Raw genomic sequence first — 14475 nt, 5'->3', positions numbered from 1 at the left:
TCGAAATCGAGATAAGTAACTCGAAATTTCGAGTTAGTAAGTCGAAATTTCGAGTTAGTAACTCGAAATTTCGAGTTAATAAAAAACATACACCTGGCACTAATGCTCTTCCGTACTTATCTGTGATATGCAGGCTTCATAACTTCTGATCCCCTTACAAAATTCCATTTTAATTAGTTCCGCCCATTGTTTTCTCGTTTAGGGCACACGCATTGTTTTTACTTTGGAACCATATGCCGCTTTTCATGGAATGGCACTTACGTGTCACATTGAAAGTTTCATGATAACCGCCATATGAACACATCTGCGGATGTTTAAACATTCAAAATTGTACCAGTTTATGTTAAATGTTGAATTCTGCTTTAGCCGGTACTAGAGGGCGTAGACGGTAGTTTGCACTTGACAGTACGGTCCCTGAACAGGCTCAATCAAACCGAGCCGGCAACATTTTCAATTTGGTCGTGTTGGGCTTATTTAGGGATTCTTATTATCTCTATTTTATATGTGCCAGCTAGAAAAAAAATTGTGAGAAAAGGAAACAGAATGCAGTTGAATCTTATATTACTAATAATTATTGTGCATTTACCTTAAAATGACAAAAGATCATTTTCTGCATGTGAAGAATTAGCAGTTGCATGTTTTGACCTAGATGGTTTACTCAAATCTAAAAGGTTTTTTTCTTCTTTATACGAAAAGTGTTGTCTCAAAAGTTTTAACTTTATTGTTTGTAGAGCTGCATTAGAAATCAGTTTTTGTGTTTTATATTTAGAAAGATAAAATGCTGAAAGTAAAAACATTTCATTCTGTAGCTCGCACAGATTCTTTGAAAAATTGTATACATAAAATGGGAATTATGGCTCTCATGTTCTAGGTGAAACAGCATAAAAAAGATTAGAGTCTATGCAACATCCCTGCGGTCTGCAAAAATTTGTTTGTTTGTTTGTTTTTTGGTTTTTCGTCACATCGACACAGTATAGGTCATATCGCGACGTTCCAGCTTTACTGGTGGAGGAAGACCTCAGGGGGCCGTGCATTATTTCAGGCACGAACGGGCACCTGAGTAGAACACCGACGTTCCGTAAGCTAGCTGGATAGCTTCCTCACATGAAAGAATCCAAAGTCCAAAAATAGGTAAAGGTACGAGGACGAATGAAGCCGTGTAAAGTGAGAAAAGTAACAACCGATAACTTCTTTGACTTAAAAGCAATTTCTGAAAATCTAATTCATTTTGATCACGATAGTAACCGAAAAATTGTTTAGTATACAAAAAGACACTACAAAACTGTTCAAAGTTTCAGTTACAATCTATCAACAAGAGCGATCATTGATCACATGTGTTGCCTCATGATAGCCATAACTTGGCAAAAAATTATTCAACCTAAAATCCTGTGTACTATGCACAAGAATTTGAGCTACCGATTAATCCTGTAAAGCTTTCATTGAACTTGCATTAGTGGTATAACCGGAGTAATACAGACACTTTTTAAAATAGAAAATCATACTAAGGCCAAAACTCTGACAAAAATCAATGGTATTGATCATTCCCCTAAAGTTTTGATAAAATTGCACAAGTAGTTTCTGAGGAGCAGATCAGATAAGATTGTGTGAAAATTGCAACACAAAATACACCTTTAAAATTCAAGGGCAATAACTCAGGCAACAATCGTTCAAGCGAAAACTGTATTATGTGCAAGTTCTTAACCTACCAATCATTCCTGTAAAGTTTCATTGATTATATAAGTGGTATAAGAGGAGTAGTCCGGACAATTTTATTAACACCTTTTTTCATTCAAGGGCCATAACTAAGCAAAGAACATTCCAGCCAAAAACCGTGTAATATGTGCAAGTACTTGACCTCCCTATCAATCCTGTAAAGTTTATTAAAATTACATGAGCGGTATAAGAGGAGGGAGTAGTGTGAACAAACTTTAGGAATAAGAATTATTAAAGGGCCGACAAAAGTCATTGAACGGGATAATTTGCACAACTCGACTTGGTACAGATCATTGCTGTAAAGTTTGGATGAAATTGCACCAGTAGTTTTTGAGAAGTAGTCAGGACAAGTGTATCCGGCAACACACAAATAAATCTTTTTTGTTCCAAGGGCCATAACTCGGCCAATTAAATCATTGCAAAGTTTCATTGAAATTGTATTAGTGGAATAAGAGGAGTAGTCCGGTCAAACTTTAAAAATTAAATTATTAAAGGGTCATAACTCTAACAAAAATCATTGAACCGAAAAATGCTGACAATAGGCAAACTAAAGTTAGAACTTATCAATCCTGTAAAGTTTGATGAAATTGTACCAGTGGTCGGTGCAATTTTTGTGGCAGACAGAGGGACGGACGGACAGACAAACGACGGAGAAGTGATCCCTATAGGTCGCAACTACTCTGTAGAGGCGACACAATAAATGATGACTAAATGGTCTCTGTACACATCTTCTGTTTTTATCTTAACTTTGATCCCTTTTTAAAATTCCATATTACTTAGTTCCGCCCATTGTTTTCTCGTTTAGGGCACCGCATTATTTACTTGAGGACCATATGCCGCTTTTCATGGAATTGCACTTACGTGTCACGTTGAAAGTTCCATGACAACAACCATATGAACACATCTGCAGTTGTTTCAAAATTCAAAATTGTACCAGTTCATGTTCAATGTTGAATTCTGCTTAAGCCGGTGCTCGAGTGCGTGGACGATAGTTTGCACTTGACATTACCGTCTATGAACAGGCTCAATCAAACCGAGCCTGCAACATTTTCAGTTTTGCCGTGTTGGGCTTTCTTTAGGGATTCTTATTTTCTTTATTTTGATCTCTCTATGTGACCTTGACTTTGGATTATGCGCACAATACTTTCATTGTTGATCTTGTTTATCATTTAATAGCCTCACAATGGTGAACATCTGTGCCTAGTTAAATTAAGATCCGCTGATGAATGAATAAGTTTTGCTGGGAACAAGCATTTTTCAATGACTTAAACCATTAACCTAGAGACCTATTTTTTGACACTGCTTCTCATAGTGGTGAACATTTCTATGAAGTTTCATTAAAATCCCTCCATGCGTGTAGGAGATATGCTCCGGACACAACCTGTTTATTTCATCATATTTTGTGACATTGACATTGAATATATTGACTAAAATTACAAGTGTCACAGCCGTGTAATGATTATTGTAATTTGTGTTACAAAATGTACAATCTCTAAATAAATGATGGCTAAATGGTCCTTATGCAAATCTTCATATTTTTACCTGAATTTTAACCTCTAAGTTTGACCTTGAGCTTGGCTGCAGGGGCCGGAATTTTACACGCGACACTGCCTCATAATAGTTGAACAGTTTGAACAGTTTATTGAAATTACTAGGCCTCATAGTCACATATACAATAATAAACATATAATATGAAATATCATAAAAAGAGTGTCACAAAATATACTACTGTACTACATGACAAATATATATCAAAAACGAAAGTGTTACATTATGAAAATAAGCTTAACTATCAGTTACTTAATTAAATGCTGGTATATTTTTTACATTTTTAAATAAAACTTTACAAGTTTTAACAATAAACTCCTATCTGTGCTAGTCATTAAGCTAGAAAACTTGATTGAATAAACATGAGTACCATACTCTCTAGTAATATAATTTTTTCCTATCAATATTAAAGAATTGACAATTAAATAAGTAATGATATTCATCACCAAGTGAGCTAGTATTGCATAAGTTACACACTCTTAATTCTCTTGGTATATAACAAATTCTACCAGGCTCAATAGGAAATTTATGGTTCATACATCTAAAGCGCAACAGTACCAAAGCTATAAATGAGCTAGTAAAATATCTAAAAACTTTTCAAATCTGAATTCACTTTTGTACATTCTGTAATTCAGACATTTACTGGATTCTGACATTTCACAATGCCAATTTTGAATAAACTGATCTTTCAGACTATTTTTAACAATTTTCTTAAACAATGGAAGAGAGACGTGAGTAAATATAATAATATTGTAAAATCTTTTATAAATATTCATATGTGAGTAGTTTGCTTCTAACGTATGTAATAAATTATTTAAAGATCCTGTAACACATTTTTTTCATGGTTTTATTCATAAATATGATGCTAAAATTAAGATTTGTCAATATTATAAGTTCAAATAAGCATTATTTATAAAGATATAACCCAATTTAACATTTCATGTAAATAAAGGGAGGTAATTAGAAATTTATTTTCTATAAATTCTAAGTCAAATTTTCCAACAAGAAATGAATGCATGTAATTTATTGATTAAATATAATGTGCACAAATATTTGCAGTACACATTTTACATATTCTTCGAAGTTTGAAAATTGTTTTATTTGCATATTTATATACTTATATAATTTTTTGCAAGTGTGATATACACACAGTAACAATATCAATAGGATCTTTAAATGTACTTTTAAAAAATGTCTATAACAAAAATATCCTATAATTATTTGTTTATATACATGTATGTATCAAAATTAAAAATAATTATGACGGACACGATATGTACAGATAAAATAAAAATCAGTTTTTGAAAGCCCGGAGGAATTTCTAACGATTTGTTTAATTATCATTTTGTCTAGATCGAATTGATAACACAAAAAAAACTTGTTTTGTCATATGTCATTAATTGAATACACCAACATGAGCAAAGATGTTAAAATAAGGAGCATTCAAGTAAGTGTATATTATTTTTTTTGGCAATATTTAATTTTTCCATATTCTGCTCTCTCTCTATATAGATAACGTTCATGTGTATAGTAAATGAAACTGTAATTATTTTATTAATAGATAGAATATTCATTAACGTTCCACAGCGTTGGTGCTACTGTTCTTAATCACCGGTCAGCGAAAAGTTCGTATTCATTTAATGATGGTGACAACGTGACATATGGAACGATGATCTAAGCCTAGAGTCAACTAACTCTATTAATAATAAACAACACAAAAAAGCTATCATGCAATTGCTTAAAGGCACTTTATGCTTCAGACGAATACATTTGAGCCGCGTCACGACAAAACCAACATAATGCGTTTGCGACCAGCATGGATCCAGACCAGCCTGCGCATCCTGATCAGGATCCATGCTGTTCGCTTACAACTCTATAACAAGTAGAGAAACTGATAGCGAACAGCAGGGATCCTGATCAGTCTGAACGGATGCGCAGGCTGGTCTGGATCCATGCTGGTCGCAAACCCATTATGTTGGTTTTGTCATGACACGGCTCATGTTTACTTCTTTAGAAAGGGAAAATGAGTTTAATATCGTTTAGATAATGATTTAAGGTTATGAAAGATGTCTGTTACTCGAAGAAAGTAGCGCTAAATGTTAAATAATATGTCATAAAAGTAGCAAAATGTAAACAAAAGTTGTATTTTGACTTCCATATAAAATACTATATATGTACATTGAATGTTTGCTTGCAAACACGTTTCAGGAACGACTTATGCAGATTTCTTCAATTTCAAATGATATAATTTGAAAAGTGATTGTAAATTGTCGTGATGTAAAATGCATTTCGTTTCCAGGATTGTTTAAAAAAATATTGTTTGTACTGTCACGAACAAAAGGCGATGTAAAGTAAATACTAATATATTGAATTTTGAGGATAAATCAACGCGGCATAAAAAAAATCATGCACACGTATGGTGGCTTATTTCTGCCATTTCTTGATTTTGATAATGCCAAGTCTGAATTGTTTACTTTGTAAATGGGTTACACGGTAAAAGAAATAAACATACTGGTTGTTACTTATCATATTCGTTTTGTTTCTTTTTTTCAGTCACAAACAAAAATGCAATGTTCGACAAGTTGCGGAACACCTCCGATAGTTTGCGGAGCCTTTTTTGCACTTTTCTTTGTGATATCTATGATGGTTTGTCTTCAACAGATTAACTCTGACTCACAAGTACCTCAACCTCAAGCAGTATATGCAAAGAGAGAAAGTAAGTATGCTAAAACACGCAAGACGAAACAATTGATAAAAAAGAAAACAATTGTTTTAAAGTTATGTCATGCAACAATAAAAAAATTACCCATTTTCTAAGATGAAACGGTCTTTTTTGACACTCGTTCATTTTCATTTACTTTCATTGTATAAAGTATGTAAAAAAAATTTACAAGGGTATTATATAAATTTATAAAACAGGTTTTTGATTTCAGGCGCAAACTTCCACCGTAAGCGAAATAACAGGAACAATGGTCAGGTTGAAGATACCCGAATAAAACTTAAAGATGAAGATGAAGAAAAACAATTAAGAAAAAGTAACAAAAGAAGACAAAAAGAGGAAGATATTGTAGAAGCACTAAGTGTACAAACTACGAAAGAGAAAGATGATAAAACAAAGGCGATTGAAATAAAGAGTCAAAAAGAAAACGATAAAGAAATTACCAAGCGAAGAGAGAAAATACAAACTGAAAGAATAGAACATTTTAGAAAACAATGCCAATCATATCATTTAGACTCAAATAGTAATGGAGATGAAGGTCTTAAAGTTCTGTATTCTAAAAAGTACAAACTTGCTTACAGGCTCGTTCCTAAAGTAGGTTCAACATTTATGATACAAGTGTATTCCATATTAAAAGACTATGGAAACACCAAAAAGGTTCTAAACCTTTCAAGAGGTGACATTCACAATGGAAGAGCTGATAATTTCCGTAAAATTATGTCTTTGAAAAGTTTGAAAGATTATACAGTGTTGATCATGGCAAGAAACCCATATTCTCGTTTATACTCTGCGTATGTAGACAAGATTTATATTTTAAACACTTTCAGTTTATGCAAGGACGTCATTTCAAAACTGTTTGGAACTAATGCACAGAAAAATAACTGTAAATTTGATATTTCGTTTGAACAATTTCTTGAATATTATTTAGAAAAAGGGGGACATTCTGAAGAAGGTCATTATGGGCCAATAGTGTCTAAAACTATTGGGAAGAAAATTTGTAACCTTGAAAATATCATAATTGTTAAACAAGAGACATTTTCTGATGACGTTGACCACGCATTCAAAACTGTGCACGTGAAAGGGCGAGAGTATAACGCAATTTACGACTCGCTGAATTCCAAGAACACTGAAACAAACATTGCTAGTATCGTGAAAACAGTTTATAATAAGTTCTCGTCATATATACAACGAGGATCCTGCTTGACTTGGAAGAACATTGCTAAGAAGCTGTGGAAATCATTTCAAATACAAGGTTACATACGTGACAGATCCAATTTTCCTGAAACAAAATATGAAAATTCGGATGATTACAAGAGCGCTGAATATCTTATTAAAGTTATAATGCAAGAAGTTGACGCAAAACCATTAACACATCAAGAAAAAATGGAACAAAGAAACAATGCTTTGATGAAGGCGTATTCAGGTGTTAACAAGAAATATTTACGAGAAATACAAGATCGGTACGCTATGGACTTTAATTTGTTTCAATATGGAACTAATCTGAAAGATGCCCTTAGCTAAAAACAAAAACAAAGCACATTAATTATATTTATTATTCTATCTTCAAAATATTTTTTGCAGGGCCACGGGAACCGTTGAAGCTAAGTCTGAAATTGTCTATGTGACTTTATTTACTGTTTCACTCACTGATAATTGTATGCTATGGTTTCAAAAATAAAAAGCTAGAAGGAAATTTGATAGCATTTTTTTCATCTATGCCCCCTCCCCCACTCCCAATAAACGCCCCCTCACAATATTGCCAGGAGAAATACTAATTAAAATCGTTAAGATGCATATTCAGATAATGCATGTATATTTTTTACAATACAGCCCCTGTTTCCATCGGTCCGAAATGGTTATCCGAGCATCGTCATACATGATAAAATGACCGTTGTTCATGGTACTAGGGGCGTGGACGGTAGCTTGCAACTACCACTATCGTCATTGAACAGGGTCTGCAATATTTTTGATTTTGCCATTTTTTGGCGTTCTTTACGGATTCGGTTTTCCGTAAAATATTCAACATACTTGAGATGCAATTTTAGTAATAAGCCATAAGTAAGTTGTATCATAGTTTGGGGACCTTTCTGTTGAAAATGTGTCAGAGTTAAATCGTATACATATACATGCAGAGTGCGGTAACTGGAGTGCAGGTATCAGTTACCCGCACTCCAGATCATGCCCATTGATTGGTTCATTTTTGCTGGGGTTTACATATTGTGACGGCAGAGAAAGGGAAAGCGACAGAAATATCATATTCAGATGTTCGTTCATTGGTTCATTTTTGCCAGGGTTTCATATTGTGACAACAGGGAACGTGTTTTTATGTTTGACTATGATACAAAAGAGAAAGAACACCAAAACACTCGGCAATCTAATTAATACTCGGGGGCTACGCCCCCTCGTACAAATCAGATAGCCTCGTGTTTCGGTGCTCTTTTTATTACTTATTCCTTTACATTATTTTACTTATTTTACATGGCAGATTTCGCGGTCACAATTCCTAGTTTATTCATTCTAAAGTAGTCTCGCTCTTCGAAATAAATTATGCTGATACCAATAGAGAAGCTTGTTTTCTAATGTGATTTATTTCATCTTCGCCAGATATCGGAATGCAATGAAATTTGAACGGCGTCTGGCACGGACATTCTTTCCCTTTTAAATCATTATGCAGTGTACATGGCGAGTTTTCCCAGTCGTACAGCTTTTTCTGGTTATTATTACAATTCACTACAGCACACTGCCTTCCACCACCTCGTTCATAAGGCATAATTACTGGCTTTTATCAAAAATATTTTATAACTTGGTTAAAGTGTTTTTACACCCCCGTAATGGCGGATGTGGAGATTGAAGAGTATTTTTCAGGGGAGACAACTTTTGCGGAAAAGCAGAGATAACATGTCTATAATTGAAGATGTTGAAATTAGATGAAACCACCTGTATTGACCGCGACATGTCCAGATATGTAATGATGAGCTAAATACATGCATGCATATTGAAAAATGTTTTCATTTCTGTTTGTTCTTTTCTCAGTATTTTCAACCCTATATATATAGGCAACTTCGTAATCAATACCTTTTTTAGTACTTAAGTTTGTACAGGTGGTTTTGATTATGTAACATTCAAATGTTATTTTCACTTGATCGTTACTTGTTTATCCAGTATTGATAAATAACAATCTTTTCAAAAATAACGTATGACTAACCATAGAAAATTATGCAAAGTATTTAAACTAGACTCCAAGTCAAGAATTTTCACAATTTTTGTTGATTATAAATAATAAGAATTGAAGTGTATAATTAACCGAAATAGTTCATAGCTTAACATGTCTTTATTAAAACAAAATTGTTATTTAAACGCTGTGTGAAAAAGATTATGCAGGCCAAACATATATGGCAATAATCTAACATGTGAGTGCAAAGCAATAAACGCAAAACAAAAGCTGCATGCCTCTATATGAGTAAAAATATTTCAAGAAAATGAAACTAGAGAGAAATGTATTAAGATTTTAAGAAAAGTAAAGAAATTCAAGATTCGTGTAAAATAATTTACATGCTATGTGTCATTAATGACTGATTTTGCAGTATTTATCAGCATAGTTCTACTGCGTGACTAACGCTGTTAGGGCGATTTTTTTGTATATTTTGACCTCTTTTTGGTAATTAACGTTGATTGAAAGTGCCGTTTACAATGTTTAAATTACTTTCTTTGTTCATCTCACAATATTTTACTCAATACATTTTCAAAATTTTCATTAAAATTATCATTAAAATTAGCATAAATCTAGAGGCATGCTGCTTTAATGACGTTAATATATTTCTCTGTTGTCAATTTAAAAAAAAAAGAGACAAATAAAGACAATGTATTATCAGTTTACAGTCAACACATTACTACATTTTACAGATGGTATTTGTGCATTTCTCCCTCCTTTCCCCGTCCTTGCATATCTCTTAAATTTGGTTTCGCGTCATCCTTGGTGTCTTGCTGGTGTGGTGTACCGTCCATGAACAGGCTCAATCAAACCGAGCCTGAAACATTTTCAATCTTGCCATGTTGGGCTTACTTTAGGGATTATGTTTTCGTTTGAAACGTCACCTTGACTTGTTGATCTTTGTTTTGTACTTTTACATGTAGAAGGAAAATCGCTAGGAAGTATTTAAAAGTAACAATATAATATAATTATAATAACTTGATTCACATAATTTTACAAATACATGAGTGACATGATATATATAAATAAATAAATTTATTTTATAAATAAACATAGGTCAATGATGGCATAAAGTATGAAAGCTCATCTTTTATGTGATATGTCATAGATAAATAACGTTGTATGAATATATAGAGGATATTTGTTTGTTTGTGTGTAAGATGAAATTTTATTTCATCTCGTTGGCTTTAAAAACAGTATTCTCACGAGTGGAGAAGCCACGAGTGAGAAATACTGTTTTTAAAGTTCACGAGATGAAAAAAAAATTACATCTTACACAACAAACAAATAAATTTTCTTTTTATTTTATGCTTAAAAACAAGTTAAAACGAAATTTAAAATTGGTTGTGATTGAAAGCACTGCCATGAAACAACGACTTAAATGAGCTAAGAAATAGTAATGTTATAAGTAGCGATACCAATTTAGTAATCATAAACCAGTAAATTTATGAGTTTGATTAATTCTTAATCAAATTATTGAAGTGTAACGGATGTGTTGTTTTTACCAAAAATGTGTTTATAAGTATGGTGTTTGAGCGTTTACAAAACATTTACTGGTGGATATTTTTCGTGAATGTTGACGATTATGTAATAAAATATAACCTAAAATGACATTATGTAGCCAAATTTTCAATAACGCGTGTAACTGCCACTTGCCCGGATGATAGCCTCATTCTACTACCAGTAAGGTGTCTATTGCGATTTTGAGGTAAATTTTGCCTTCTTGGTGCAGAGCAGGTTGACTACAGGTGGTTCGTACCATTGCCCAAATAAAATTTAAAATTTCAGTTGTGGTCATGTCAAAATTGAGGCAAAATACCGGGTATGAGGAGAAGGATTGAGGCTATCATCCGGACACGTGGCGGTTACACACGTTATTTATAACTAAATGCACTGTGTTAAACTTTTCGCCATAAAAATAAGTGTCTGATCCTGGGAATTAGTGACCAAGCCATACGTCTTTGGCAAAACATCAAGACAATACGGTGTTCCGTTTGGCCAATCGTGATTTTTTTTGGTGAAAACACGATGGTACGATAGCACGATGATGAAAACACGATGGTACGATGGTGAAAACACGATGGTACGATGGTGAAATCGCGATGTCGTGATGGTACGATGGTGTAAACGCAATGTTATATCTATAAAATAATCGATAAAATAGGTATCAGTCCACCATGGCATTGATTCATTCAGTAGCATGGCTATGTTTACTCGAATATTAATCGAATTTGATTGTCTACGGTAACACATTTCATCGCCATGTTTCACCGCCATGTAATAGGTTAAATATCAATCTTACTGTCGGTGCCCTACTCAGCATATAAAATTTAAGGCAGCTGTCGGAACGTGACTTTTGCTTTATTTACACCAAGTTTAAAACTCATTTCCACAGTTATCTGTGTTCTGCCTTTTCAAAAATTAACATATACTTATTGTTAATTAGCCATATATTGGATTTTTACTTACAAACAATTTTTAATAAATAATGTTGTAATCTAAATTGTACAAGAACACACTCACGTTTGAAATGCCCTAGGGACTATTTAATAGTCTACAATTTGTTGATATCGATCTTTTAGTACAAGTTATCTTGTTGGAAAACTTTCAAACATTTTTTTTTATATTATACAAATAGGATTTTTAAAGGTATGTTTTAATAGTATATTTTACGTTATTTTTCTTTAAATGTACAATAAAGGCAAACAATTTGAATACTAACAAGGTTTTGTTTGTTATTTTTGTGTAAATTACAAAGATACATGTATAAAGTGTTGCTCAAATAGTAAATTATTCGTTTACTTTTTTCCGCACCTTTTGATAGAAAGCTGTTGAAATATGTAACCATACTTACGGTACAGGAGTATTGATGGAAGGATTGATTTCATAATTATCTGTTAATCAAGCTATCTTTTTAAAATCTAATAAATAAATAATTTGTTAACTTTGAGTAATGAATTATCAGTCCATATGAATGTTAGATAATCTCACAAGAAAAATACAAAAAATGAGTGGCCAACAGTTGAAATCCTGGTCAGACCCTACGGATGTGCAGACTGGTCTGCCCGTATACTGTAGCCAAAGGCTGATCACTTCCGGTTTAAGCAGGGCATGGGTTACCTGGTTAACCAAAATCAGAATTATAGGACATTTACAGATAATACCTCATTTACTTCAACTTTTATATATGAAATCATAATAAATGCAAATGCTCATTTTAAGAAATGACTCTTTAACTTTAACTGTATAACTTTCCTAATCAAATTTTTCAATCTTTTACAAAAAAAAATAGAAATGGACAAAATGGTAGTGAAATTGACACATGATTTTTGATGTTTAAATTTTTAACATACACTGCCACATGCATCACAAATATATTAGAAAAAGGCACACATTTAAAGTACAAATCTTATTTACCACTTATGATCAATGACAGTTAAAGCTGCAATTTTGCTCTCAGGACTTTTGATTTACGTTCATGGGGTATCAGATTCACATTCAAACAAACACATGCGCATGTGTGTTGTCTTTATTAACCATGTCAATGAATTCAATATTTTCTATTATTCCTTCATTTTATAAACATTTTATATTGTATATTTCTAATCCAGAGTTATGGTTTGTCCTTTACCTTTGCGAGCGGCACCTAGCAAACGAGGAATCTTGTTCGTCAGCATAGGTTTTCTTTCAATATTATTTTGTATGCAGCAAATGGCTTCAGATGCAACCATATGCAAAAGAAGGAGTAAGTGTTATGCGTTTCTATGTTATGTTTGCAACTTTCAAACACATGTCCCTCATGGTTGAAATATGTTAAATGCGGTCTTGACAGCTGTTTGCTTCAGTGTTACTTTAGATAAGATATATTTGTTTATCTTTGCAGGCTTTTTGTTTAGCTATTCAACAAATTAATGAACTATGCTTTGTCCATTTAAACTATTTTATCCAATCGTGAATTATAGATAAAAATTACCAATCTCCTTTACATTTTAGGTTCAAAATTTAAAAACAAAGATAAAAATGGTTGCCATGTTCCATTACGAGGAAAAGAAATTCCACAATCAGAGAGGATACAACATTTTAGAAAACAATGTGAAACATATAACTTGCAAACTAACAATATAACCAATGACGCCTTAAGTGTTTTGCATTCGGAGAAATACAAGTTGGCTTACAGAATGGTTCCTAAAGTAGGATCAACATTCATGATACAAGTTTATAAGATTTTAACTGACAATACAAGTGCTAAAAGAATGTTTAAATTATCTCGGAACGACATACATGACGATCAAGTAAGACAAATGCGTACAATAATGCCTTTAGATCAATTAAACGCATACACTGTCTTAATCATGGCGAGAAACCCATACTCACGATTATATTCAGCATATATTGATAAAGTGTATATTTTAAACACCTTACACTTATGTAAAGACATACTTTTGAAACAAACGTTTCAGAGAATAGAGCAAAAACGTTTATGTAAATTTGATATTTCGTTCGAACAGTTTCTTGAATACTATTTTGAAAATGGTGGAACTTCTGAACAAGGCCATTATGGTCCTATCATATCACACGATGTTGGTAGAAAAATATGTAGCCTTAAAAATATAATGATTGTTAAACAAGAAACGTTTTCTGAGGACATAGATCACGCGTTAGATGCAGTAAATATGAAAGGGGTAGAGTATGATACAGTTCATGGTATTTTGCATTCCAAAAATATCGAGTCAACAATTGGTGGCATTGTAAAGACAGTTCACGCTAAGTTTGTATCGTTTATACAAAGAAATTCTTGCTTAACTTGGAAACATATTGCCAGGAAACTATGGAATTCTTTTCAAATACAAGGATACATTAGTGAAAAGTCTGAATTTCCACAAACGAAATTCACGAAACTGAAAAACTCCAAAAGTTCAAAATATCTTATCAACGTTATAATGCAGGAGGTGAAGAAAAATACGTTGACACATGAGAAAAAGATAGAACAAAGAAACAAAGCTTTGTTGAAGGCCTATTCGGGTGTGAACAAGAAATATTTACATGCAATACAAGAACGTTATGAAATGGATTTTAATATGTTTCAATATGGTACTGACTTAAGGGATGTATTGAATTAATTTTTTCTTTTTTTATATATGAATTACTGGTTTTATTTTTTTCTCTTAGGTTCCAATATATTTCAATTTAATTTGAGGTATCAATAGTGTTTCGTTTGCTGTGTATAATTAATGACATTTCATTAGTTACAAATTACTGGTGTATACTTGCATATATCTGCATT

The 14475-nt window shown here is 32.7% G+C and overlaps 2 protein-coding genes across 2 annotated transcripts; both read left to right on the top strand.

Annotated features, from left to right (window-relative positions):
* Positions 1 to 4629: 4629 nt before the first annotated feature.
* LOC132752561 (uncharacterized) lies at positions 4630 to 7663 on the top strand. The gene is made up of 3 exons (XM_060742899.1): positions 4630 to 4708; positions 5815 to 5977; positions 6195 to 7663. The coding sequence occupies exons 1-3, from the start codon at positions 4652 to 4654 to the stop codon at positions 7499 to 7501; spliced, it is 1527 nt and encodes a 508-aa protein (XP_060598882.1). The 5' UTR covers positions 4630 to 4651; the 3' UTR covers positions 7502 to 7663.
* Positions 7664 to 8811: 1148 nt separating this feature from the next.
* LOC132752557 (uncharacterized) lies at positions 8812 to 14475 on the top strand. Its single transcript, XM_060742894.1, has 3 exons — positions 8812 to 8834; positions 12803 to 12936; positions 13185 to 14475. Exons 1-3 carry the CDS (start codon positions 8812 to 8814, stop codon positions 14309 to 14311), a joined length of 1284 nt encoding a protein of 427 aa, XP_060598877.1. The 3' UTR covers positions 14312 to 14475.

This window comes from Ruditapes philippinarum, unplaced genomic scaffold, assembly GCF_026571515.1.
Source record: "Ruditapes philippinarum isolate M1 unplaced genomic scaffold, ASM2657151v2 ctg9867_1_1_1_1, whole genome shotgun sequence".
NCBI classification, from domain to species: Eukaryota; Metazoa; Mollusca; class Bivalvia; order Venerida; family Veneridae; genus Ruditapes; species Ruditapes philippinarum.
The sequence above is the reverse complement of the archived record's forward strand: the minus strand, read 5'-3'. Positions and strand labels throughout refer to the sequence as shown.

Bases quoted from the DNA above. Each gene is read 5' to 3' on its own strand.
- LOC132752561 (XM_060742899.1), top strand. From the start codon at position 4,652: ATGTCATTAATTGAATACACCAACATGAGCAAAGATGTTAAAATAAGG. The intron at 4,709-5,814 runs GTAAGTGTATAT...TCTTTTTTTCAG, and splicing joins TTAAAATAAGGAGCATTCAA to TCACAAACAAAAATGCAATG. The intron at 5,978-6,194 runs GTAAGTATGCTA...TTTTGATTTCAG, and splicing joins AGTATATGCAAAGAGAGAAA to GCGCAAACTTCCACCGTAAG.
- LOC132752557 (XM_060742894.1), top strand. From the start codon at position 8,812: ATGGCGGATGTGGAGATTGAAGA. The intron at 8,835-12,802 runs GTATTTTTCAGG...TTTCTAATCCAG, and splicing joins GCGGATGTGGAGATTGAAGA to AGTTATGGTTTGTCCTTTAC. The intron at 12,937-13,184 runs GTAAGTGTTATG...TTTACATTTTAG, and splicing joins AACCATATGCAAAAGAAGGA to GTTCAAAATTTAAAAACAAA.